General features: G+C 43.8%; 1 protein-coding gene across 6 annotated transcripts in view; it reads left to right on the top strand.

Annotated features, from left to right (window-relative positions):
• The first annotated feature begins 1,413 nt into the window (after nt 1-1,413).
• Nucleotides 1,414-26,940, top strand: part of SMG7 (SMG7 nonsense mediated mRNA decay factor) — a 52,787-nt gene continuing 27,260 nt past the window's right edge. For 2 of the 6 annotated variants that reach the window (XM_082052758.1, XM_082052755.1), the window contains exons 1-4: nt 1,414-1,756; nt 22,356-22,387; nt 23,683-23,800; nt 24,734-24,866. In XM_082052758.1, coding sequence (XP_081908884.1) covers nt 1,728-1,756; nt 22,356-22,387; nt 23,683-23,800; nt 24,734-24,866 — 312 coding nt within the window. In that variant the 5' untranslated portion in view covers nt 1,414-1,727. Of the gene's footprint in view, nt 1,757-17,137; nt 17,247-18,002; nt 18,086-18,149; nt 18,169-22,355; nt 22,388-23,682; nt 23,801-24,733; nt 24,867-26,940 lie in introns of those variants that run through there. The other 4 variants (XM_082052756.1, XM_082052754.1, XM_082052759.1 and 1 more) reach the window with 4 other exon arrangements.

Below are 26,940 nucleotides of genomic sequence, written 5' to 3' on the forward strand. Positions count from 1 at the left end.
GGGGAATGGCTCCCTGCCCAGCCCTGATTGCACCGAAACCAGGAAACCGATTCTGCAGCCTCAAGAGGCTTCTGTTTAAACATGTGAGGCCCTGAAAATAATTTCCCTAAACATGTTCTCGTTTCAACCTGAAAAAAAAAAAAAAAAAAGTGAGGGTTTTATTTTCGAAACATGATCTTTCATTTTGTCCTTTGGGTCACTTATGTGCTCAAATAACATGATTCGCATCAACCAGCCTCCTCAGTGCTCATCTGATCCCCAATTTTCATCTGCCTCATTTCTTCAGCCCACCATCGAATGGCCACTGAACTCAGGGAGATTTTTTCTGCCCATAAAGATGGGTTTGAGCCTAAAATGAGTCACTGAGTAGGCACAGGAGGCAGTACCACATGGTGTAGATAGTGTAAATATTTACCTGTGATAGGCTGGGGCTGTTTAGTCTGGAGAACAGGAGCTGAGGGGAGACCTTCTGATCTCTGAACTGCCTGAAAGGAGCTTGGAGCCAGGGGGGGTCGGGCTCTGCTCCCCAGGAACAAGTGCCAGGACCAGAGGAAACAGCTTCAGCTTGCTTCAGGGGAGCTTCAGGTTGGATCTTGGGAACAATTTATTCCAAGAAAGGGTTATAAAGCATTGGAACAGGCTGCCAGGGCAGTGGTGGGGTCACCATCCCTGGAGGGGTTTAAAAGGCACACAGATGAGGTTCTTAGGGACGTGGGGTAGGGCCAGAGTTGGGTTATGGTTGGACTCAATGACTTTGAAGGTCTCTTCCAATCGGAATGATTCTGTGGTTCTATGATTCTGTGACTGCCACACCGAGGTGCAAGGTCACCGCCCAAAGCGCCCGTGTCCTGGGTGCAGGGCTCACGCTGTGCCTGAGCTCGCTGCCTCCCAGGCGCTGCGGCTGCTGCTGACATTTGGGTAACACAGGGACTCGGAGATGAGGGCTGTTCGGGACACTTTGGGATGACCCTTAGGGAGGGACACCTGAGCAGCTGAGCTGTGGGCAGCCTGGTTTATGCGGGAAGACCATGACACCCAGCATTGTTCCCGCCAAACCGTTTTCTGCCAGAAAGGTGCGAGGCCACCACCACCCTGACACGGAGGGACGGCGCCTCTTCCCCTCTCGCCTCCCCGAGCTCCGTGAAGGGGCAGCAGATAACACGGGGATGGGACGAGGCCGCCGAACGCCGCGCCTGCAGGCCCGGGCCCGGCCCCGGCGGGCGGGAAGGCGCCGCGGTTGCCATGACGACGCCCCGCTGCCCCCTCGGTTGCCATGGCAGCGGGCGAGCCAATCGGCGGGCGCCGCCGCGGGTCGGCGGGGGGGGAAGGCGCGGGGGAAGGGTTTGCCGGTGGCGCCGCCGGAAGTGGCGGCGGGGCCGGGCCCGGAAGCGCGGCCGGCCGGCGGGAGGGTCAGGGCGCCTCAGCGAGGCGGCGGGAGGGTCAGGGCGAGGAGTGACTGCCGCCGCCGGGCCGCTGGTGTTGCCGGGGCCGGCGCTGCTGGGGTTGCCGCGGCGCGGGCGGTCTCTGCCCGGCCGGAGCGCAGAGCGGGGACACCCCCGCCCCTTCCTTCCTGCCGCCCCTCCCCCGCGGCGGCAGGCCCTGCACGGGAAGATGGCGGCGGCGGCCGGAGGCGGCAGCGGCAGCAGCAGCAGCGGCGGCGGCGCGGGGGCGGCGGGCCGGCCCGGGCTGTGAGAGCCGCGGCGGGACGGTGCGGCGAGCGGCGGAGGATGAGCCTGCTGTGTGCGCAGTATCTCCGGTGAGAGCCGGCCGGGAGCGGCGGGGTTGGCGGGGGCGGGTCGCCGGCTGCCCTGAGGCGAGGCCGCGGCTGCCGGGCCTGAGGCCGGCGGGGAGAACGTGGGGCAGGCGTGAGGAGGCGAGGAGGTCGGGGATGTGAGCCGGGGAGCTGCGGGGGTGACTCGGCCGCCACGTTACCGAGCCCCGCGCCGCGGGCGGGACGGAGCCGCGTTCCCCGCAGGCGGGCGGCCCGGGCGGCTGCGGAGCTCAGGGCTCCCCGGCAAGGTCAACCGGTGCCTCGGAGAGGGAAGGGGGAACCCACCGGCTTCCCTTCCCCAAATTCTCCAGCCCCTTTGGAGTAGGTGTCCTGATCACCCGCCGCTGCGGAGCGGCTGCCAAGTGTGATCCCGGACAAGTGAAGCCTGTGCCCACAGCCCCCGGGGGGCTCAGGGAGAACGGGAGTAGAGGAGTCGTGCCCCAGCCCGCGCGTGCTGCAAGTCCTCTGGCGGCTTGAACACTCCATCGGTTTGGGGGACGGTCAGCAGAGGGTTTGGGGGAGAAGTGAGAGTCAGCCGTGGTTGTGCTTCTTGGAAACGCTTCGCTGAATGGAAGTGCTCCTGAGCCCCTGAAGTGGAGAGGGCGAGATGCCGCACGTTGATCTGAGCAGAACTTTGGTAGGTTTTGGGGGAGCTTATCTTTTGGGGATGAAGTGCCCTTTCTTTAGCGATTTTTGGAAAGGAACTTTGTGAGATACCAATAGTTTTTCAGTAGCTGTAAAATCCTAAATACTGCGTTGTACGTGATGTGTTACCCCCCTCCAGCTCATCCAGAGCACCTTATGGAAAAGGTGCAGTGATGCCAAAAGGGTGTGCACGCTCTTTCAGAAGAGTTCAGGGCTTGGGAAGGATTTCTAAGGGATGAATTTAAGGAGGTCTTTAAATTTTCAAAACACTTTCTATCCAGGGTTCTGAAATGCTTTTACTGTCTCTCCTTACTGATTCTTCAAATCCTTCTCTTCCTACTCATCTTCTCTTGTATCTCTGTCTGCCTCCTTCTGGTAGTCTAGATCCTGCCTCAAGTTTATCTTTTCAAAACAGGAAAAAAAAAGTAATATTTTTTCTCTAATAGCAAGTTTATGAGCCTTTTTCTCTTCCAGGCTGCTAAACGACGCTGTCTTAGGACGTTCTTCTTTCTTTCCTGTTACATTATGGAAAAAGCTCTTAAATGCCTTATTATTAGCTCTCCTCTACCAGTAAAAGACTTGCTTTTGTATTTTAGTATATGTCTTCATAATGTTTTAACCTCTCGCTCCCGTTTCCCTTCCCGTGACTCGAGTCTTTGGCTGCTTTGCGTCATTATGAGAGTCACACTCATCGTGTCCCAGTCACCTTTCTGCACCACCGGACTCTTTCTTAGCGTTCTGAATTCTGCCATACCAAGCTGGAGATCCTCCTTGTTTGCAAGAGCAAGTGGGCAGTAATCACCTGTTTCTTCTAGCTTTGTTCCTCCAACCCTGTAGCTCATCCCGGGCCTTTATCACTTGATCCTCCTGACTGCTTTCTTTGTGTTGGGTGTAATACAACAGGACTGAAGCATCTGGGCACTAATGTATTACACATAAGGACTCCTGCCTTTGTCATCAAGAACCTTATCTCCTCCAGAAAACCCAGGACAGCCCCCCTCCCAGACTTTTCAAGCACTTTGTAGTCAGTAGTCTTCATCTTCTCCCTCTAAAGAACATTTAGGATTGTTCCTCTGTTAAGAAGGTAAGCTTGGGGGTGGTTTCCTTAAAAGCTGTGATATGTTTCTTGCATTCCCAGAGTGTCTGTTTAAATTGTTTGATTTACATAGGGCAGAAATTGAGCTGCAGATTTCTGCAGCCCAAGCTCATAAAGAGAACTGGGAATAGAGCCTGGAACTCTCAGAGCCAGTTCTGTTAGTCCTTTGCATTAAGGAGGAGGGCATCCTCCTTCTTACTGCAGCGTTACAAGCTCAGTCCAAGTGTAATGAGGAAGGAATAGACAAAAGTATAATGATATGAAAGGGCAACTTAACAAAACATTGTGCCAAAAGAAGATGTGGAGTGATTAGTCTCTGCTCATCTTTATAATCTTAAAACTAAGGAGGGACAGGAAAGTTTTTGTGAGAGATCTTTCCCTGTGTATTTGAAGTTTAGACAGATGAGAGCTGAATTTATAAGGTGACCACATAATGGTTGAATAACTAGTGAAATAATGACTCTGCAAGAATCAAGATGCTGAAAAAATGAGCAGGGAAGAAAGGACTTATAGTTGGACTTACCTTAACTCCTCCACTACCAGTCTCTTGCTTTCTGTATAAATGTATGTGAATCAACTGTTTTAAAATGCCATCCTTAAAAGATAGTACCCCTTCAGTTAAAGTGCAAGAACTGAGAAATACCTGAGGCTCCTACAGAAGTCTTCCAGAACAAATGAAGAAGGTCAGATTTCATGTACTGAGTCTTTTAAGTGGCAGGAGAGGCTGTTTTTAAGTAATCTTCGTGTGTCGTAACAAAACATTGAGATTTTTTTGCTTTTCTAGTCTTACTATCCTTTTCAAGGTCATCTTTCAAGCCTTCTGTCCTATCCAGTTTCTTAGATACTTCTCTCGGGTCATTGTTTGAGTCATTTCTCCAAGATTTGCATTACGTCTGGTCAGGTGAGTAGACCTTTCAGAAGGTTCTTACAAAGAGTTTGTAGGAAAAAGAGGCACAGTTCACATCTCTCTGTTCAAGTGATGGTGCTTGTCTCATCTGGCTAAAAATATGTACCCATGCCGTTTGTGCGGCTTTGGCAATCTGCAGATACTCCCCATAAATGAACTTTGTGGGGCAGTCATGCTACAGTAAACATTTCCTGTATCCTGCTAGATTCGAAAGAAGTAACTTTTAAGCAAAATATCACTACCTATAGGATTTCTAACATAATACCACAGAAACTTCTGAGCGCATCCTTTCTATAAGACCGTATTGAACTTTAGTTCATGTTTGTTCACTTTAAGGAAATTATCTTGGCTGCCAATTTTATATGTTGATGTTTGAAACATAGTTAACTTGGATTCAAAAGCTTATGAGTTTGACTGTGGTCTGACTGTCTCAGTTGCATTTCACAAAGATGTGGACTCTAGTTACTGGTTAAATATTGCATTACCCTGGTAAATTGTGGCTTTTAGCACTCTGTAAACATAGAATCAAAAGTACTTGAATTACAGGGCTTGAACACCACTTAGAAATTTCAGTGCTGACAAACCTAGTAGTTTCCTGTAGTCTTATGATGAGGCTATAACCAACTTCATTAAAGGTTTGACTGCTTTAATAATTTAAATTGTGGGTCTCTTTTCAAAGACTCATCAGTAGCTCCATTAACTTCTGCATCTCCTGTGTCTCTTCATGGTTGCTCCTTTGCTGTCTGTCAGCCCATGACGCACCTCTTGCAGTGTTTCTTCACTTTTAATGGAGGAGGGTAGAGCAGAGGTAATTTAGTGCTGCAATCTATGCTCGTGAGTGTGTTCTGGTACCAATTCCTGATCAGGATTATGTAGAAACATAGAATTGTTTAGGTTGGAAAGGCCTTTAAGATTGAGTCCAACCGTTAACCCAACTCTGCCAAGTCCACCTCTAAACCACGTCCCTAAGAACCTCATCTTTGTGTCTGTTCAACCCCTTCAGGGATGGCGACTTTGCCAATGCCCTGTGCAGCCTGTTCCAATGCCCAGCAACCCCTTCCAGGAAGAAATTTTTCCTAATATTCAGTTTAAACCTCCCCGACGCAACTTGAGGCCGTTTCCTCTCATCCTGTCGCTTGTTACTTGGGAGAAGAAATGTAAAGGTGATGTTTGTCAGTGCTGGAAAGGCACTAAACAGAATACTTTTTGAAGCCCACAATGAATTTCACCAGGACAGGCAGAGCGAGTTATTTAATTATCTTGAGGAGGAAAAAATAAACGTAACTACAGCGTTAATAGATAATCTTGTCACGTGTGCCTGCAGCGTGCTGCCTGGAGGTCATAGGATCACAAGGTAACTTGGGCTGGAGGAGACATCAGGAGGTCCCTGTCCAACTTCCTGCTCCAAGCAGGGGCAGCTCTGGGGTCCGACCAGGTTGTTCGGGGGTTGAAAACCTTTGAGGATGGAGGCAGGTCAGCCTTTTGGGGCGGCCTGTGCTATTTGACTGTTCTTACAATGGCAAAGATTTTTACATCCAGTCTGTACCTCTCATATTTTAACTGATGCCCATTGTCTCTCATCCTCCTGCCCCAGGCTGCTGCATAGCCTGGTTCCACCTTCTCAGTCTCATCCCTGTGGGCATGTGGATGCTGTGGGTGCCCTGAATCCTTCCCTGCCCCAGGCCAACCATGTCCCGCTCCCCTTCCTCCAGCCCCAGCCACCCTGGGGTCCTCTGCTGACCTTCATCTACATTTTTCGTGATTTGTCTTGATATCTGAACAAGACCAGTCAGTCTCAGAGAGTATTCCCTCCAGCTTTTTTATTTTCTGAAATGATTAATGCTACTTTCATACATTGTTTACTCCTGAATTTTAAACAGGAGAGGAGTAGTGGAGAGATCAAATACTGTGGTGGCCTTCAGGAGTCACCTCTTAGCACACTGTTTTCTTTGGGGGAACATGAAAGGAAAGTGTTCCATCTTCATTTCTCTGGTTTTTTCCTCTATGCAAGATGTCCCTACCATTTGATAAATAGAATTGCTGCCAATATTTGGTATGAGCAACACTTCTCATCCCTCTTCAAGGGTGAGGGTAATGGTTTAAAAAGGCAAATAAGATCGATGATTACTACCAATCAACAAGCTTTTTGTGGTGATCTGTGAAATTAAAAAAAATGACAATTTAGAAAGCGTTAAGCAATTTGCCTCTAAGCTTTCTGCTGAAGGCAATTCATCTTGCTGAGAGTCCCAAGACACGCACTCTACCCCTGGAGTCTCTAGGCAGGTTCCTCCCAGCCCTGGCCACTGGCGGTGGCTGGGACAGCCAGGCAGTGGTAGCCCAGCAGCTATTTTTTCCTCCCTTCTGTTGTGGAGATTTACATTATAGAGCGTGCCACCCCTGGACAACTTGTGCTAAAGTCACAGGTTGGCTGGATGTGCTCTCATAGCTCTGACACTTTTTTTAATCAAGCCTAGATTCCAAAGGGAACAAGGCTGGTGTGAATATACTGCTTATCACTCGTTGCTCCCCTTTCTCAAATGGTTTTGACTAATTTTAAATGTCTTCTACAGAGGAATGGAAGATTCAAAGCTGATTGTTACCATTGACTTTATGGAAGTTAGAAGAGCAATCCAAATGAGAGGCAGAGCTCAGCTGGTGTAAATCAGCACATGCAGAGCTTCATGTCCACTTTTCTGAGTGTGGAGTTTGAGTTTGCTCCTCTGTATGGAGCTGGAGTGCAGGATGTTGAAAGAGTGGCTAGATTCACATCCTTAGAAACGAGAATTTGAATGCATGTGCAGTTCAGCAGGTGGTGGGCTTGTTTTTCCACTGGAGGGAATGGTGGCATGATGGTGACTATGTATGAATGTGTGCCAGCGGGAAGAGCGCTGCAGTAATCAGAAAACCTGATCCTTCTTGCTTAGTACTTGGCAAAAACTTGACCATATAGACAAAGGGTGTGTTTTAAGCTTGAAGCTGCTCCTGACAGAAGTTTCTCACCCTTCCTCTCACCCTCAGCCCTGATTTGATGGTGTAAGTGTATGGCCAAGTCTTCAGTGAACTGGACTGGGGAACTGCACGAGGTTAAAGTGCCTTTTTCTTTTTTAAACCCACAGAGTTTAACCTGAGTTGGTGTCCTGATGTGCTGACAAAAGGGGTGAGGTTGTGTACAACAGGAATGAGGCGCTAATAGTAAGGGCAGGGTGGGACCACTGCTTCTAGTGATAGCACTGGTATCATTAAAGTGCTCACTGACCCATAACACCAGTAAATAACACCCCATTTCCTAGAACATAGCTGTAGCTATATATAAAATATATATATAATGCTATATATATATATATAATGCTATATATATATATATATATATACACAGAATGTAGCTGGTATCACTGTCACAAATAGTTCTCCTGTTTTCAGTCCAAGCTGAGTCTCCCTTTTTTTTTATTTTCTGCTGCAGAACACAGCTTATTATGGGTGCTGTTACTGCGCTTGCTTTGAGGTTACTTGCAGAGCAGTGTTCCAGTGACCTAGAAGTGCAGGTTAGTGTAAGTAAAGTTACAGCTGTATTTATTTGTGATGGCAGGGGTGACTCCTGTAGCTGTTAGCTCTTGTTCTAACCTGCATATTCCTACATAGTTTGATCTTTTATTGAAAACGAAAAGGTTTTCTTGTGGCAGTGAAACCAGGTGATGCTTATCTGTAGTTTTGATGGGGCACTTAAGCTGTGCCAAAAGCCTTTTGAGAAGGCTGCCACCTTCCCTGAATATGGGGTTTGGAAGGGTTTTTTTTCCCCATTTTTTTGTTTTCAGTGCATGATAAGGAGATACGTTTTCTTGGTGAATGCTTAGCTATTTTATTTAAGTACTCAATATAGAGTATACAGTGATATTAATGAAAATCTCTTTCTTCTAAGAGTGCATTTTCCATATAGCAGCCTCATAACAAGTAACCCTAGCGTGTTCCAGTGAGATGATTTTGCCTCCAAGTGAACTGATCTGTGTCCTGAATCGTATCACTAAACTTTTACCTCAGACAACTCAGAGCTTTATTTAAATCAATCTATGTGGATTAATTGCAGATCGAGTGCATGGTGTCTGGGGAGGGTGGAGAGGATAGTTTGCGGTCGTGTTTGATTTTGTTGGGTGAGGAGCTGCTGGGGGTTGTAGAGTTTTAAGGGTCCTTCGTCTCTACTGTTGGATCTTTGCAAGAGCAGCAGAGGTGCACTAGTAGGAGTGTACTCCTTGGGGTAAGGAATGGTGGAAGAGCAGTTAAGGAATGCAGCTGTGATGTAGAAGTAGTATATGTGGGAGGACATTAGGTGTTGATTTTGTTACTTTGAACTTGAGGCTTGTCCTCATCTCACTCGAAAGCTGCGCAGCTGCTGTCGAGCAAGTGAGGAATGAAGCCACAGATTTATTTCCTTAGAATCATTAGCAGAGTTGCATACTTTGGTCTGGCACTTTTTAATACATTACTAGAGAGGTCATAGATTTCAGTGGTGTTTGGTAAAGCCAAAGTTTTCCTGTGCTCAGGAAGGGGTATGGCATGTGAACTTTATTTCTCTGTCTTAGTGCAGTGAAAAGACCAGAGAATTGTGGAACTGACTCTGGGCCATAGTTTTTCGCTATTTCTTATAGGAGGAAGTTGGATGTTGTGTTTTTTGCTTGCTTGTTTGTTTTTTTGTACATACCTCTTGAGCACTCATGTTGTTGCATGTGGTATCTCATTGAACGTAGCTTTACAGTTGTACTGGTTCCATCACCAGCTCCTGCTTGTGCAGCCGTGCTCAGGGTCCTCCTGCCTTTAGCCCACATTTCTAGACTTGTCTGGCCACTACTTTTCTTCCCGTTTGAATTTAAGAAGAACTTCCGATCCTAAGCTTGGGGACTTCCTAGACAACCAAATGAGGGGGAAATGGCTTAAGCTGTGTTTTGATATTGTATATTTCAATTCCTCTGAGATAAATCGGTAGCTACCCATTCAGATCAATGTAATGCTGTGATTTGGGGTGGAATAAGAGCTTTTTTGAATAACATTAGGCCTGCTTTCTCTTCTTTCTGTATTCCAGTAGGATTTTTCTCGGATTATTCACACTGGCTTCTGCACTCAAGGGATTATCTTGAGGAACCAGAATGCTGAGGAGTCTCTTGGGATTGTAACACAGCCGTGGGCGACAGACTGAATTTCACTGATGGGACTCAAATCAGAGATACCCTTGAGGTACTTAGGAGTCCTGCTAGAGTTAATCTTCTCATCCACCTTTAGGGAAAAGAAATGTCATTTTTCTGAAAGTACTTATGATGTCTCTAACACACCAGCAGTATATTTCATTGTGGTGTTGAAAGTACCCTCTAGTGCTCAGCCCTCTTGAACAGTTTTCTGCTTCATCTAATATTGGTATGTGTAAGTTGATTTTTATTTTTTTTTTCCTGCCTTCTGAAGCGTTGTCTGTTTTGAGTCTGTGGAACCATTTGTCATATGACTGAATTATCTCAGAGAGCTGCTCTCTAGAAGTGAGAAATTAATGCTGCATGTGTTTTCAGTGAAACCTTTATGATTGATACTGCCAAATTAGCATGGGGAGAAATTCTTGAATTACTTTAAAGAACCTTAGGCAGCGATTAGACTTTTTGGATGCAGTAAAACAGACATTTTGGGTATTGAGAGTCTTTATTCAAGACTGACTTGGTGGTTTTTGTTGCCTTGATTTATTGAGGCCTTGATAGTTGTTCGTGTTTGATCAGGTTACACCATAGGACAGTTTGAAGACAGCATGTTCCAGGGTCCCCTGGACTCCCTGATGGTCTGTGCTACATTATTTATCCCAGTTTGACTTCCCTACAGGTGTTGTCAGGAATATAAAGAAATTATCATTTTTTCCCCTTTGTTTTATGATAATCTTATAAATTCTGCTACTGTACTTACTGTTAGAGTGAAAGTCTTCTGGTATTTGCTTTGCTGTGTCCTGTCTTGGTCTCGCTGTGATTTGAAGAAAGCACATGGATATTGCTATGTGTCAAACAGCTGCGACTGTGCGATAATCTTTTTTTAAACCAGGGTTTCCTGTAGCCAGCAAGGAACCTTTGACAGACTCCAGCTTCAGTTCCTTCTGCAGTCGGTGCTGGTTTTAGCCCTGCCTTTGAGCATTCTTACCCTTAATTTGAAGTACACTTGAGCCATTAACAGGGGTCTCCAGAGTAGTCTTTCTCATCTAGCCTGATAATAACTAAAAACAGAAACGCTAATCTTCTGCACCTATGAAGAGGGGGAGAAGGAAGGATGAGACAAGAGTTTTGGCTGTTGAATAGATGCTGGTGGTTTGTCTTGACGTAGTGTAAATACTTGTTGAGGACAATGCGGCGACAAAACTTCTGAGTGTAAAGGCTTGATCTAGCCAGCTATTCCTAAAAAAGCCAGTCTACTAGTGGGTCTGTTTTTTGTGAATAGCAGTAAGAATAGTGCCCAAAGGATTTAAGCTACATTTTTAGTATTAAAGAAAAACCTAAAACCACTGAGAGTGCATAAAACCATGAAAATTGTAGCAGCTCTTAGAGCTTCAACACCCAACTGCAGTTGCTAGTAAAACAGAGGAAAAATTATTTGAATATGAAGAAAAAGGTGAGGTTTCTATATACGTTAATGATTATAAATTAAATTATTAAAGTATGGAGAGAGAACTTGCAATAAAAATCTAGAAAGTGTTTCAGTTTGTCTTAATACCATCAATGTGCACAAGTCGAACACATCTGAAATCTTTAACTGGGAAAGAACTGCCTAACATGCATTGTCAACATTCGTTTGAATTAATACAGAAGGTCTTAATTCAGGAGTGTGTCGCATAGATGATGCTAGGATATGAACTTCTGGCAGTTTTTCCACCCAGTTTGAACATATTTATACCATTTCATTTTAGAGGTGTTTTGGTTTGAGGTAAGCTGGAAGCCTTATGGGGCTTAGGGCAAAGAGTCTTGTAGGCAATTGTGGCTTGCCAAGTGTGCAGTCCAGCTTCAGCTGAAATATTCCTCTTCTCCTGGCTTTGCTATCAAAGACCAGAATAACCTCTGAAGCTTGAAGCTATCCGGAAAGATATTTCCAGCATATATATTCAGAATTTTAGGTTGGTCTCTCAAAATCAGGTAAAATTCTCCACACTTTGCATTAAAGATGGTTATAAAATTTTATTTTGCATCTTGTGTAACTGATTCCGTTAATTGCTGAAATAATTCTTTGTGGATTACCAAAGTAGAAACTGCTGTGCTGGAGTGAAGTGGCCCAAGAGTGTCTTGTCTTTAGGAATGACGCATGAGAAAGACGTGAAGATCTTTGGGCCTCTGAGGACACAGCCACAGGAAATTTTATTTGTATGGTTGAAAATGCCATAGAACAGATGGATTTCAGATTTTGGGTTAGGGCAGCATGGTTCAAGTAGTTTCCGTGCTTTATTGTCAAATACTGAAATAGAATGCCCAAGTTATTCTATTTTGAAATTTGTTTTGGACTTGCTGGTATCCTATACAAAACTTTTGACGAGATCCAAGCTATTGTGGTTGCAAAGTGAAATGCTGAGGCTGAGTTGGCTTGTGCAACTAGTGTTGAGTTAATAACCGGTAATTGTGTAGTCACGTGCTGAATAGTTTACCAGCATCGTCCCTCCTCGCTTAATATGTGCCAAAGATTCAGAAAATGTCTTCTCAGTCTAAGCAGGTGAGGACAATCCCTGCCTCTTCACTGCCTTAGGAAGGTCGTGGTGGGTCAAGTGAGGCTGGTGGTGTTTGGTGAGGGGAAGGAGCCAGAGTGGGTGAACCCAAAGCAAAATGTAGTGCCATGTGGAAAAGGTTTAGCCAGGTGGCTGAGATGGGCTGCTCTGGGGTATGGAGGTATCTGGGCTATGTAACCTTTTGAGGTCCCTTCCAGCCTTAAGGTTTGATCTTCAGGCTGGGTGTGTTAGGCCACTGCTTTGGAGCCTGTTCCTCAGCTGTTGCGGAAGGTAAAATTAATGCAGTGAACGAGTCTGGTCTGAATATTGAAAGGGAGACTGCAGTCGGGTAAACTGCTCTTGGGTTTATGTTCTGTAAAGATCTGCTAGACCCCCAGAATTTTCCATACGTGATTCCTGAGGCAGATACTGATTTGTAGTTGGCTGAATATCACGTGAACTTCTTGAAGGCAGAGACTTTTTTAGTTCTGCAAGTAAGATGTTGAGATTTTATTTAGATATAAAATGATTTTCATAAAAATGTTTAATCACCAAAAGCAGCATTAACCTTGGAAGCTACAAATGTGCTCGGCTGCTTGCTCTGAACCAATTTATTAGTTTTTAAGATGGGAAAGGCAGGGGCTGTTCTTCTTGTAGTGTATCCATACCACTTCTCAGCTAATAAAATTGGCTAGATCTGAGCTGGTTGGATTGGTCACAGGTTGTTCCTTCAGCTGAACACAGATGAGAGTGAGTAACTTTTGCATATTCCAGGAGTACGTGTGTGTTGGTGGTGGGCTCTTGGGTTTTGTAGGAGACAGCCCACACTCCGGTACCTGGGAGAACTAAGAGCAGAGCACTGGGAGTGAGCTGTGTGTTGATAAACCTGAAGTTGAATCTGAGGTTCAGTAACAAACTCAACTTCTCCTTCACATAGTTCCATGCAACTCAAACGGGTATCCTCGGTACCTTGTGTCATATGTATGCTTTTACTGAAATATTGCTGGTTGTGTTGTTTGAGGTGTGAATTTAATGATCATGCCTTTTTTTTTTTCTTTCATTAGAAATAAATGTATTTGGTAGGCTTGCATTAAACCTGTGGTGGTAGAGGATTCAACCTCTTTCTTATTTCCCTACTTTTTTGGGGGAAAATAATTATTCAAATATTCTCTAGTTGAAAAGTAAGTATGTTTAGAACAGTGTTGCCTGTGTGTTCGTGATAGAGAAGGGGAAGCAGCTAATGAGACTGCTGTAAACTATTGGCAATATGATGCACTGAGAACCCATTTAATTGTCATAAATAGACAATATAATTCTCCCTGACTGGTATTCAGTCTTTATGCTTTAAGAGTGTACTTTGCATTTAGTTTCAAGACAGAGGACTGAAAATAATTTCTAAGATGGAGCTTGCAGTTAGGATCGTACTGGGATGTGATGCGAGCGTTATTGTTATAGCTTGTCTAAACCCTGCATTGTCCTTTCACACTGAAAAAAATCTTAATTATGAAAAGCTATTTTAAAGCTTCTGGGTATGTCACATTTGTCAATGGGTATGTTTTGTGTGATATTTATGTAATTGTGAGTTTATAAAATGAATGGGGTTGGATAAAAATCGGCTTCATACAGTTGCTGAGTGACTGCAATTAAGAATTTAAGTATCAATAATTTTGTGTTAGGCCTTATGTTTTTTGAAGGCCTTGACTATCTGGGCATAGATCTCAGTACTAGTGCTTTGAGAGCACATGCTCAAAATGCTGAACTCCATTGTATCCTGGTTAACTTAATACAAAGGCAGTATGAGGGGTTACTTGTGCTTTATTTTTGCTACCTGTGGTGGTGACATCTAATATATTTGCTCTTTCTCCCTCTGCTGCTTAGCAAGGAAGGCAGTATATTGAATTCTCAATAACAGAGTCCTCTAATTCCTTCCTCCATCCATGTGAGTAGTTTTCAGCTTGACTGAGGGTAAGGATCAGCATTTGCTACTGGGCAAGGGGTAATTTCAGAGGCATCCATAGAAAACACTGAAAATCAGGCAGATATCTTGGCTTTATATCCTGAGCTGGTTTTAGTGGAGGTTGGAGGCAGTGGGGCCCTGCTAAGGCTCGAAGTCAGGACTTGGAGGGCTGCAGGTATTGCCCTCTTCATGCAAAGTGGCTGGTTTTCCAGGGGGAAATGTGTGTCACCTTTATAACCAGCTCCCAGCTGCAGAGTTCTGCTCTCTGGCTCCGTGGGCAGGTGTGAGGGTGTATTTGATCTGTGTGGCACTAAATTAGCTGTGTAATTACCAGCCCTTGAATTGAACACCGTAGACTTGCCTGGGAGATCCCCAGCGGTAGCTGCGGAGGGTTGGCATCTGCTGCCTGACCTCAGCTGATCTGGCCTCTGCAAGGCTGACTTAACGAGCAGAACAGTCTGAAAGTGATGTGAAGATATCCAATTTGCATTTTCCATACTTCTGGACATGGTTTTCATAATGCAAAAGCTGCTGAAAGAAGTTAAATAATGTTAACTTATCTTAACATCTGTTATCTGCCATTTCCAGCCTTTAACACAAGTGTTTACCAAGTAAGAAACTGTAATAGAACAAATGAGTACTGGTGTTACTATTTATCACAACTGATATTGTGTGCACTCTAATCAGGGTGGATTTGAAAGAGCAAAATAAATTTTGTTGTGAATTTTTTTTTTGTTTTGGTGGTGTATGTTTAGTTGTTGTGTGGGTGGTGGTTTCGTTTGTTTGGTTTTGGGGTGTTTCTTTTGTGTGTAAAGTAATTCTGTGCTTTTCCTTGCTTAGTCTCAAAATCTTGTGGGGATTACCATGGGAAATAAGGTAGTTCAGATGCAAACCTCTCACATCCCGCTGAGCACTGTAGTCATAAGAACTAATAACCCTCCTATGTGCTTACCAGAAGTTCCTCATTGTGGGTAGCAAGCAAGCGGAGCTTTATAATTTTTCTCTCCACCATTTGTATCTTTTGAAGGGAGCGCCTGTCAATGGTTGAGTGGTTTGCAAGGCAATCTTGAAGTTCTGTGTCTTCACACCTTTAAAATTGCTTTGGTTTTTAAAAACTAGCTTGACCAATGGATAGTGTGAAGTTTAAGGAGGTACGCAGACAGATTATATATTCTGTTGAATGTTTTCCAATTGACTTGTTCTCAGGTCAGCTGCAAAGCTGATATGTTGTCAGCTGATGCAGTAAATGTGTTGCTGTATGGATGCTGACAAAGACACAGACTATTCCATAAGCAAATTTATCAGCTGTTTCCTATTAGAAACTTTCATTTAGAGCTATTGCTTAAAATATGCAAAGATATCCATGTCATGGAGTGCCACAGATATTGAGTATCTGTTCTTTCCCGAGTATGCCTTTATTATAGTTATTAAATAGTTTTTAATCCTTTGGGAATTTGCTCTTAATTTTTCTGTACTGCAGACAGTGTCAGGGTTACACGCAGCGTGATGCTGTCAGCTCCGGAAAGGTGAACAGTGTCAAGGTGACTGGAGTTTGTGTGCTTTTCTTTCATGGGCAACATCCATTTAGAGGTGGGTTTTCTCCCTTATGGCTCCAGTAAAATTCCGGATAAGGAGCAGGTCAAGACAAAGAATGGCATAGTCAGTATTTAAAAAATACGTTTACAAACCAGTGACTGTGGAAAATGCAGCTGAGCTTTCCCAAGTTGGTCTTAATGCTGCACATTTATCCCAAGCTATTTTTGTTTGCATTGAAAAATACAGATTGTTCGGTATTTAGTTTGCGGGTTACTCTCTACTTAAATTTTAGAACTCTGTGGGATAGACACAGCCATATTGCTGATGCTGAACAACTGCCTATGGACTGGATCCCATTTCTGAGGCATTTAACTCACGTTTGCAGCACCGCTCTTCTCTCAGGGCTCAGACTCGCTCCTGTGCTTTGTGAGAGCTCTCAGCTGTAAGAAGAGGGAGGCTGGAGATTTTGGTGAGGATAGCTGAATGCTGGAAGCCTGAGCAGGATGGGAGACTTATTTCCCTCCCTGTAGATTAAACTGGAGAATAAGCACATATAAACTTCCTTCAGGGTAACTTTTACCTGTTGGGCACATCTTTTGCAAAACTTGAGTCAAAGGAACTGACTTTGCTGAATCTGGAGGAACAAAATGAGTTTGAATGAAGGTGACTGTGAGGGTGTATCTACTCTTATCCAGGGAGGAGGCTTGTCAGTTCTGATCAAACTTGGAAAGAGCTGCTTTTGGTGGTTGCTTTTTGAGGATGATTATTATGACTTCTAAGAGAGCCTGTGCTAGGAGAAAGGGGGATGATGGGATTAAAATAAATCCTGTCCTGTGTCCCTGTTTCTCACCACCCCTCTCAGTTGAGGTGGGAACAAGAAGGTAATGGAGCAGGATTCCCTGTGGAGAGGGTTTGGGTTCTGGTGCTGATTGCCTTGCTTCAGCAAGGTGGCTTTTTACTTGCACAGTTACGCTGATGCAGAATTGTTTGTGTGGCTTTGATTTATGGCTATAATCTGATAAAGCCACTGGTGAAAGAAACTAGAGGTACCCTGGCTTCAGTTGCCTGTAACAGGAATAATAAGCTTTAAACTAGTGAGCACATAACATTGACAATAAGGCGGTACTGTTGAAAGTGGCTTTTGTTGCCGTGTCTGTGAGGACTGTCCTTTCAGTGTAAAAGGCACATGGATCATTTAATTTGATGTCTCACATTCTCTTGCTACATCAGTAAGAGCTGACATCACCAGGACTTTCCTTCTCCCAAAGCAAGTGATTCCACCCCTTTTTTGAAAACTGTGGTCATTTGAATTAAGTGACAACACTTACAAGTTTGGAACATTAAGAAGTTGTTCCATAAAGATAAAGTTGCTTGAAAAAAATTATTAAACAGTACATAGCTGATGCACAAGTGAGTAGGTAAAGTCTATACGCAAATAAATAAAATCTGTATCGGGCTCTGTATATCACTGCAAAATCCTGACTCCATCCAGTTACTCTTTCAGGACGAGATGTGTCAGGCTGTTAACTGGAGCTGCTGTCTGAAACCTGTTGTATTCAGATGATGTTGAATTAATAGATGAAGGAAATATCCAAGATGAAGCTGACCCACAAGTTCCCTGCTACTGTTATTCAGGTATAAAAATTTAGGTTTGTGCACAATCCTAAGATTGCTATAAAAATATGTCCCTTTGACAGGTTGTAGTTAGAGATACAGTCGCTATCTACAAAACAGTGCAGGGAAGTCAGAGTTATTTTATTTTGGTATGTTTCAAAATCCAACGTTTGGCAAAAAGTGTGAGCTATAAAGGATTAGTGCCCAGCAAGTCTCTCAAAACTGCTAATAAAGCTTTATATGTTAGCAAGCATTAGTGGTTATTCTTAGGAATGAAAGGAAGAATGTTTATCTTCCATAAAACTGTCAGCCACTTAGATCAGACCATAATTTTTGCTCAGCGCTGAACTCCAGATGTGAATGTTGTCTTGGGAACAGTGTTCAGGGGCTTCTGGACAACTCAACTCTCCCCTGAATCTGCTGTGGAATATTCAGTGTTTTCTATAGCTTTCCCCGGCCCTGAATCAGCATGGGTACACTTAAATCAAAACAAACAAAAAAACATACTGAGGTATTAAGCTATTATAAAGTTTTCTTGACGTTAACGACTGTTTTGAGGAAAATCTGCAGTAGTAGTTGCTGGGTGTTGCTTTGGAGTTCCCTCTGGGTGTGAGCCTTGCCAGGTATTGGAATGACTAAAATGTAATAAGTGTTAAGTATATTTGACTTTTTTTTTTTTTTAGTGCGCTAGCATAGAAAATTTACCTTCTCTACCCAAAATGAAATATTACCTACCTTTATTCTATGTATGTTCTCTATCATCTTATTCTTTTTCAGAGGAAGGAAAACTTTGTGGCAATGCCCTTCAGATCAGTCACCTCGTGCTAAGACTTACTTGGCTGCGGGCACTTTTCACCGTGGTACTATTTCTGCACTTACCTCCGGTGAACAGAAGTGCAGGAATATAAATTCCTCCTTGGAGTGAAGCTGCCTGGGCCTTTCAGTATGGTTTTCAGTCTGTATTCACAGAACAAATGACTGGATTCTAATTGCTGTTGTATACCCAGTTGGATTCATTACCCATTTTGGTACTGAAAATCCTCAATTCCTTATCAAGGGGTTTGCATTTCTGTGATTTGATAAGGGAACTGATACAGATGCTGATGCTTCAGGGCTGCCAGGGGAAAACCGAGTGGAGTTCCCCCTTCAGCCATGGTGGAAAGCAGAGCATTGTGTTCAGTGTTTATTTTGTAGGGCTTGTCGTGCCATAGAAGTTCTTGCCTGGCTCATTCTCACTGTGTGAATGTGGTGTAAGTGAAGCTTGGCTTGGACCAGTTGAACTTTCCAAAATAGTGCATGTTAACTGTCTAACACAAGACTGCTGCTTTGAAAAATTTGGCTTAGTTTTATTTGCCTTTCTGTGTGCTTGATGATGAAGCTTTGTAGCAAAACCAGGCTTCTGTAGAACTGATATTGCCCTCTTACAGATGCGGTGTGGTGTATGGAGAACTGAAGTTTTTTTATTCTCCATGCTTTGAATTATAATGGAATTGAAGAATGTAGGTTGAAACACAGATGAGCTGTTTTGGGGTCAACAGTGAAATAGACCCATTTGTTTAGTGCTACGTGAATGGAGTTCAAAGGCAGGGGGTAATAAGAGGATTAGGATACTTAATTTACAAATGTTAACGTTTTGCTGTACAGGAGAGAACAGACGGTTCAGAGTATGGATTTAAGCCACTGGTTTTCCATGGTGTTGGGAGCCACACGTGGCTGTGGGGAGGGCTTGCTTTGCATAAAGGGGCCTTAGTGTTTCAGAAAATGCTTCTGGACTTTCACTGAGCAATAGAGTAGTTAACCAATGTGCGTGGGAGAATCATCCCCGTATTTGTAGGGCTTCTCTAGTGTTTATCAGCTGAAGGGGAACAACTGATTTTCTTTGTCTGCTTGGGGAAAATTCAACTGATTAAGAATGGTAAAAGCTTGAAAACAAAATGCGTCTGTCTTGTCTTCCTTTGCTAAATCCGGTGGTTCATTCCAGGCTGAACGTAGTGTCTGGGTTCCCCGGAGTTACAGTAAAACAAGACTTTGTATACTGCCAGGTTTTTAAGAGGAGAAAAGTTTCCTTTGCCATCTGTGGGTACTCAGATGTCAATATGTGTTATACCTTCAGAATGTCAGAAGAAAGTCCTGACTATTGTCTTTTAAAATGCTTAAACATTTCAAATATTTGAATAAAATGAAAGTTCCTTTAGCTGTCAAACTATTTGACTGAATTGAATGATAGGCTTTTGTATCTGACTTTTGAGTTGAACTAAAGCATGGGCTGAATTATATTTGGTTAGGAAGTCATAAAGAATAGCTATCACAATATATCAAGATGATGTATCATCTAACAGAGATGCTTGAAATACAACTTTCTGAACTGTGGTTTGTGCTTATTTGGCTTTGGACCAACAAACTCAGGGAAACTTGCCTGAACTGCTGAGTCCAACTGGGCAAGGAGGTACTTGAGAATATTCTCAAAATGATAAAATGTGTAAGCAAGTTTGTTTGCAGGCCACGGATTTTTGCACCAGAATGAGTCATTGTAATGCAAATTCAATATGAGGCGGTGCAAGAAAATATATGGACAAAAAGGCATGTTAAAAGCAGCTTGATGATGGAAGGAACGACCTGCACCATCAGAAACTCTTGCTGTTATCAGTGAACTCCAGTTCGTGCCCAGTAGAAGTCTCTGAGCACCGGCGAAGGCTCCTCAGTGACATTCTTTCAAGGAGAAGGCAATGCATCTTTCCTCTCGAGATGCTAATATTTTGCTGCTCCTGTGGAACACATTTGGTACCCAGGCTGCTCTCTCTTGTCGTGGTTTAGCTATGGTAGGTGCAGCTGGTTTAAATAAAAGTTGGTTTTAGGTGGAAATGAGAAATGTCAGACCCACTTTCTAATTCGTTTGGCCCCTAGGAAGTATTGAAATGACATCTGTACATCTTATTAAAAATTACAGTGATTATCAGCTCAGTGTAGCTTGTTGCAAGCTTATTAAGTATAACAGGCAGTTTGCTGTATGTCTAGTGAAGAGATTGGCCCTAAAAGCTCTTGTTCTGTGAGCCCATGAGTATTGCCTTCCAAAAAAGGTGTTCTAAAAAGAAATCTTTCTGATAAAAGTTCCGGTCTGGCCATGTTGTTAGGGATATGCAGTTACGGAGCATCTGTCAGCAGTTGCACTGTTGTAGGGGTTGAGGCTCACTGCATCTAAATTCTCCAGGCAACAGCTGCTCAGAACTTTATGAAAATAAGCCTTCAGAATGGTGCTACTTGTAGTTCCCCCTTTAAAGATTCATACTTAAGGTAGTGGAAGGTAGTTCTGCACAAGTCATTTTCGGAGGAGCAGTTCTTGGCTTTTACGGGGCAGAGCCTTTTTGCCTGCAGGAGAACTTTGGGCTCAGCTTTGCCCAAGCGGCACTGTGTGTCCTTCTTGGGCTGAGTGTCTCGGTAGGATTCATGGCTTTGGCAACGCAGATTGTGTTCTCAACTCAAATAAAAAGTTTGCAGAACTGGTGGGTGTTTAAAGTGCGAGCCAAACTGTATTAACTTGGCTGGCTGTTTAAAAAAGGGAGACTTCTGCATCGAAGCAACTCAGCTCTTCTTTCTGAGCAGCGGCGTTTCCAGCTGCCAAGTCAGAGCATCACAGAACGGGCTCAGCTTTGCGCTCGATTAGACGTGCAGGTCAGAGTCGCAGAGGCTCCTGAGGTGCAGCACGCAGAGATTGCCGTCCTTCCTTGGCTCCTCTTAGCTGTGCAGGGGGTAGAAACCTGCTTTTTCCATCCCGCTACCCGCCGTGGTGGGGAGGGCATCACTGAGCTGCCTTTTCTGACCTCCGTGGTGACTAGGCAGAAATGTTTCTTGGGCTTTCAGCTTTCTCATGACACAATATCTAAAATTTTCCTTGCTTGTCTGCCAGCAAGAATAGGTTGTATCTTCTTCCAGCGTACCCTGTTGTTAGTTGAAAAAAAAAATATATTAATGCGTTCTTGAAAGAAATCCACTAAAAAAAGTTGGAATTTGTGAAGCAGATGAGGAGCGTGCTGATTTACTTCTGGCACCAGTTAAGATATTCTCAGTTAATGTCCTTGGAGCATCCCATTGCTTCTTGGATGGTGGTGAGCTGCTATCGGTAATTTTTTCATTTGATAAATAGAAATTTTGTGAAGGGACTTACCAACATGCATCACCCTAGCGAAGCACTGACACTGGTATGATATCTTTTGAATCCTGATGTGGACCTCAAAACCTTCCCTATAATTTGTGGCCAGTAGGTAGAACCCAGAACAACTTGAAAAACTGTTTTTACAGTCACCAGAACTTCACATTGGCAAGAGAGCGTCTATGCCTGTGTCTGAAACCTCTTTATGGTTGAGGTGGTGCTTTCTCCTAGCTCTTCGTTCTTGCCCAAGCTGGCATCCGACTTTCATTTTAGACACAGTGTGACTTTCATCTTTTTTTTTTTTTTGGTGGATGGAGGTGGGTATTTTGTACAATAGGAAGATGTCTGGTGTGGAAAGCTCACACTCTGTAGTTACCATTCTGTTTGTGTGTTCTGTATGTTCTTTTTTCTTGAAAACCTGATCAAACCATGATTTTAGGGAGGCAGTGCAAGGGAGGGGGTTAATTGGGGAAGCCATTGTCTTTTTATTGCCTCTCCTTAAGGAAATCTAGTGCAGGACAGAGGGGTAGGAGGGCTGTGGTGATGTGCTGACAGGCACCCATGGGAGTTTGCTTCATTCTCTGTTGGTTACTGCATTTGTTGTGTGGCAACTTGGAGTTACTATCAAATTCCCAGTTACAGGTAAGCAGGTCTTATTAAAATCAGCAGGACACTGCTGCCAGGTAAAGCTTTGAATATAGTGTAAGCGTTTTCTAGTTTATATATTTTTCTGAAAGAGACTTAGGCTAAGCAGGGAAAAGACCTGACTTTTGTTCTGGTGTGAATTAGAAGAAATCAAACTGTTCAACAACAGTAGCTCAAATCCCTGCTGCAGGGGGTAAACTATGGCAGTGGAGGTTGTAGGCAGCCTCTATGGAGCTGGTTCCACGTCCTCTACTCACTGTTGCATGAATGTGCTTTAGCATAATTCAATTATTTTGATCAGTCTGTTTCTGATTTATTGTTTTATTGCTTTCCTACAGGCAGGCAGAAGTCCTGAAGGCTGACATGACAGGTAATTGCCTTTATTATACAGTTGATCTAGCTGCTCATGCTTGGTTCCTGGTTTTGTTTGCCTTTTCTGTGTTCCTTATGCTTATCATTCCTAAGAATTCTCTGGAAAGTGAGTGACGTTATGTTGAAGGTTTGTCCTCTGTATTTAAATGAATAGCACTTCAACAGCTGCACCCTTCTTTCCTGTGTCTCAAATACATGTATTTTTGAAGTTGACTTGGAGTGTTTTAAAAAATTTGGAGATGGAGATCATGTTCCTACTCCTCTCCCGTCGTGTTCTCCTTTTGGGGATGAGAAAGAGCCTCCTGCCCAGACTGCCACAGGCACTGCTGTGCTTGGGATTAGCCAGGATCTGGTTTTGAGAGACCTGGGTGATGGAAATGATGATCTGAATGCTACCACAGGTGTTATGAAAGTGATGCCACGAAATGCTACAATCTCTGTTTTAAGCTGTACGTGTTTATGGAAAAATGGAAATGGTTTATATAAATGTATCAGCCAAGCAGTGCAAGCAGCTTGTCTAATGAACCTGTGCTTAAGTGCGCTCACCGCCTCGGTGCGGTACACAGAGCAGGTGGTGCGGTCCCCACAGGAACATTTTAACTGCCTGGATCCGTTTAACCCAGCAGGAGCAGCTACACCCTCAGCAGAACAGCTTCCCGGGGGTGAGGCTGCCCCTTGTGCTCCCGCAGCCCCAGCTCGGGGGATTTCACAGGGAAATTAGGCTCGGGTAGTAGGGAACAGCGTTTGAGTTCTCCCGCAGTGACAGAAAGCAGATGGCTACCAAAGAGGTAGAAAATGGCAAGCATGCAGCAGCGCTTGCCCAGTGTGTTCTTCTAAATGCCAACAGCGCTGGCTCTAGGAACTGTCCTACTTAGCATCCCTTGATGGACTTTTTTTTTTCCTAATAATTTTTTCAGGCGACTCTGGACTTTTTTCTAAATTCATCCGGTGGCAAGAAGTTCTGCAGCTTAATGACTTACAGAGAATCGCCTCCTTGTATCTGTTTTGTTTGTTTGGTTTGGGGTTTTTTTTGTCATTTTAATTTATTTTAACTTCCCAGCTGCTGCCTTTCCTCATGTCTCATTATGGTGTTGTAGGAGACTCATCAGTTAATCAGTGATCAGCCCCTCTGTCATTCTTGTATTTCACTGTTCTAATGAATCTATGATAAAAGCGGGTGTTTGACACCTTACACTGTGCTATGTTCTTTCCTTCGGTGAGTGGGTGAAAGATCAGTTGGAATAACTCTGAGTATTACAAAAACTGTTGTGTCTTTGTTTTTTTGTTGCTCAGATTCAAAGCTGGGTCCAGCAGAAGTCTGGACATCCAGACAGGCTCTACAGGACTTATATCAGAAAATGCTAGTGACTGATTTGGAATATGCTTTGGATAAAAAAGTGGAACAGGACCTGTAAGTACCTCAATAAATTCATGTGTATATGTAATCCAGGCTGAAGTGCAGGAAACCCAGAGACTTTTAGAAAGTGATTGTGTGCTGTGAAATGGTTGTCCTATTTCCTTTAAAATGAGAGCTGTGCTGTGGGTGAGAGATGAGAACACACTGCAGAGTCGATGGAGAGCGTTCAGTAGGTCAGTACTTTACCTCTGGCAGTCAGCAGCAGCTGTGTCAGGCAGGAGGGGGGTTTGGTGAGCCAGATGGGAGAGTTTGGAATTTCCAGAAAGGAGGGGATTTGCCTGATGTAATCACCTGGACCTTTGAGCCGGGTCTAACAGGAGTTCAGTAGCTGCTAAAGACCCTGACTTTAAGCCTTCTGAGGTAGGGCTGGGCAGAGGGAGGAATATTAGGAGAGAACTTGGCCGGGGTGCTCAAGGCACATGAAGAATCAGGGTAAGATCCTGCTGGGTTTTCTCCATGCCCCAAGTCTGTTCCCTGTTAGTTAAGACGCAGACCTGGCTTGTCACAGGTTTAGTTAAGAGAAGGACGTGGTTCTTCCAGCACGGAGGGGAGGAAGATGAGCAGGCTGGCTGAGTTATCCTGTCCATGCCTCCAGATGCTGAATGATTTTTAACTCGAATTTTTATACCGCACATCCTGTTTTCAGAAGAGAGAGCAATGCTACCTAAACCAGAACAATTACAAGCAAATATTGATGCTATTACATTATTAGCTATACAGTATCAGGATTGGTTTCTCTAGTTGTGAGAGGTGGGGACCAGTAATTCTTCCATATTTAACGTTATTTCTAATCTGAATGTTGTCCGAACTTGAATATACTTCATTTGCACATGTGATGCTATGTAATTAAACAGTTTCTTGTTGCTTTTGTTGTCTGCATAAGGCACTTCCAAAGTAAAAAAAGGAAAACACTTCTTCTGTTTGCAGTTGGAATCATGCCTTTAAAAATCAAATCACAACGCTGCAGGGTCAGGCGAAAAACAGAGCAAATCCAAATCGGAGTGAAGTTCAGGCGAACCTTTCTCTGTTCTTAGAGGCAGCTAGTGGCTTCTACACACAGGTGAGTTGCAAAAAAATGTCTGTGGTATATTTGCATAGTCTGGAAGAAAATGTGCTTCAGCCTTACACTGCTGGCAAGTGGGTCCTTTACAAAGCTGTGGCTGTTAGATCTCCTGTGCTGCTCCAGCCACTGCTCGTGAGAAATGAGCTCTGGTATCATACCAGCATGAAAAACTAGTTTCTTGCTTTCTGAGTATACATTTGTTGCCTTCTTGAGCTTGTTTGTACCTGAATCATCTGGCTATGAGGAGGTCTGGCCTTCACTGACTCACCAGTCCCTCTTGAAACCATTTACTCTGGTCTTTGTAGTAATCTGTGGTGAAGAATTCTGTATTTTAATTGTAATGTCTTAAGAGAAAGACCAACAGAACCCCACCTGAGCCCAACAAACATGTTAAATGATGGTTTCATTGTACTCTTATTTTTTTCATGCTATTTCTCTACAAATTCTCATTCACCTTCTCATTACTAGGCCTGAATTCATGGGAGATTGTTTATCCTTCACTATGCAGGGGAACCCTTTTTAAAAGAAGGAATTATGACAAAGATAATAAGTTTTGTTCTTGGCTCCAGTCACTCAGAAACAGGTGCAGAATTCCAAAATGTGGATGCACTGAGGATTTGTGTGATGGCTTAATGTGTTGTGCTTTGTTGTGTGTCTCCTCTTTGTAACTCCTGGTGCCAATGGTGAGCACAGAGTTAAGTTTTCCAAGAACCGTCTGTGTACATACTGCACACATATCTGAATACAGCTCTTTTTCTCTTAATGATAATAGCTTAGTGCCCACTACAGCTGTGTGTTTAAGTAGCGTGGATGTCCCCAAGAGTATTGTGTTACATCTATAAAGTACGATGCCTTACTGCTTTTCTGATCAAGACTCTCAGGCTTTACAAGCACATCTTCAGTCTCAATTCTATATTTTTGTCCACCATTATTTAGAATTGCAAACTTCATTTATGGGAGTTTTTCTTCCCCTTAACCAAAGCTGGATTGTTGAGTGCTCTTGAGCTAAGTATCTTTTGCAGGGTTTTCAGCTAATTGCAGAAGGGTTGTGACTCCTCTTCATCTATTTATTCCTTACTGTCAGTTTTTTGCCCATATTCTCTTTCCAATGGTAGATTTCAGCTCGTAGATTATGGAGATTAAGAGTCAGTGTGTGGCAGTGACCTTAATATAGATAACTTTGCCTTTCTTTCCTTTTTTTTCCCCCCTCTTTTGGTGAATGCTTCAGCAGCATTGTCACTGCTGAATCCTCTGTCTCAGGTATTGGTCTGACTAGACTTTGTGGCTGGTTTGCCCCTGCCTCAGGTTACAACACACACAGTAGGTCATTCTTACCACATCAGTTCCTACCTTGATTCTGAACATCTGCAAGACAACCCCAGGTTGGTTTGTTTGGGTTTTTTTGCGTGTCCTCCCCCCACCCCAATCTGTGTGATTATCGTTATTATTTCCCCTTCGGCATTGTTTTCTGGAAAGCTTCTTATTTGAAGCAGCCAGTTTGACAGGCTGTGGTGGGGTTGCCAAGGGTTTTCTTCCATCTCCAGCATTTGTCTTGCAAAAGCTTTGTTCTTCCCTGCAGTGTACTGGGGAATTTTGCTCATTTTGTGTATGACACTACAAACTGCGTTGTCTTTCACCGTTTGCTGTGATGTTAATCGTCCCATTTTTAGTTTAAATATTTTGCTCAGGCAAGATACCTGCTCTGCATCTGCGAGGCCTGTGCAAATGACATCTTTGAAAGGGAGCACACATTCTCCTAACTCAGCATGTAGGAAGCTGTCAAGTTTCTCTCTTTTATCCAGCTTTCATCTGTGAGATCCCTCTCTTCTGGGGATTTTTGTCTACTGTATAAAAGACAGAGCAAAAGGGGAGGGAAGTGTAACACAAACCTTTTCCTGCAGCAAGCAAAAGCACCGCATCGCAGGTTTCGCCGTTGACAGAGCGCGCATCTCTGTCACCCCTTCAATGCGCCTTCATCTGCAAGCAGAACCCTCCTGCAGGTCTGTTTTATTTGGAGACCGATTATGTTCCCAGCGGGGAGAAAGTCTCTCAATTCTTACTTTCATTTTCA

The sequence above is a fragment of the Streptopelia decaocto genome (assembly GCF_964273445.1).
Source record: "Streptopelia decaocto genome assembly, chromosome: 5".
NCBI lineage: Eukaryota > Metazoa > Chordata > Aves > Columbiformes > Columbidae > Streptopelia > Streptopelia decaocto.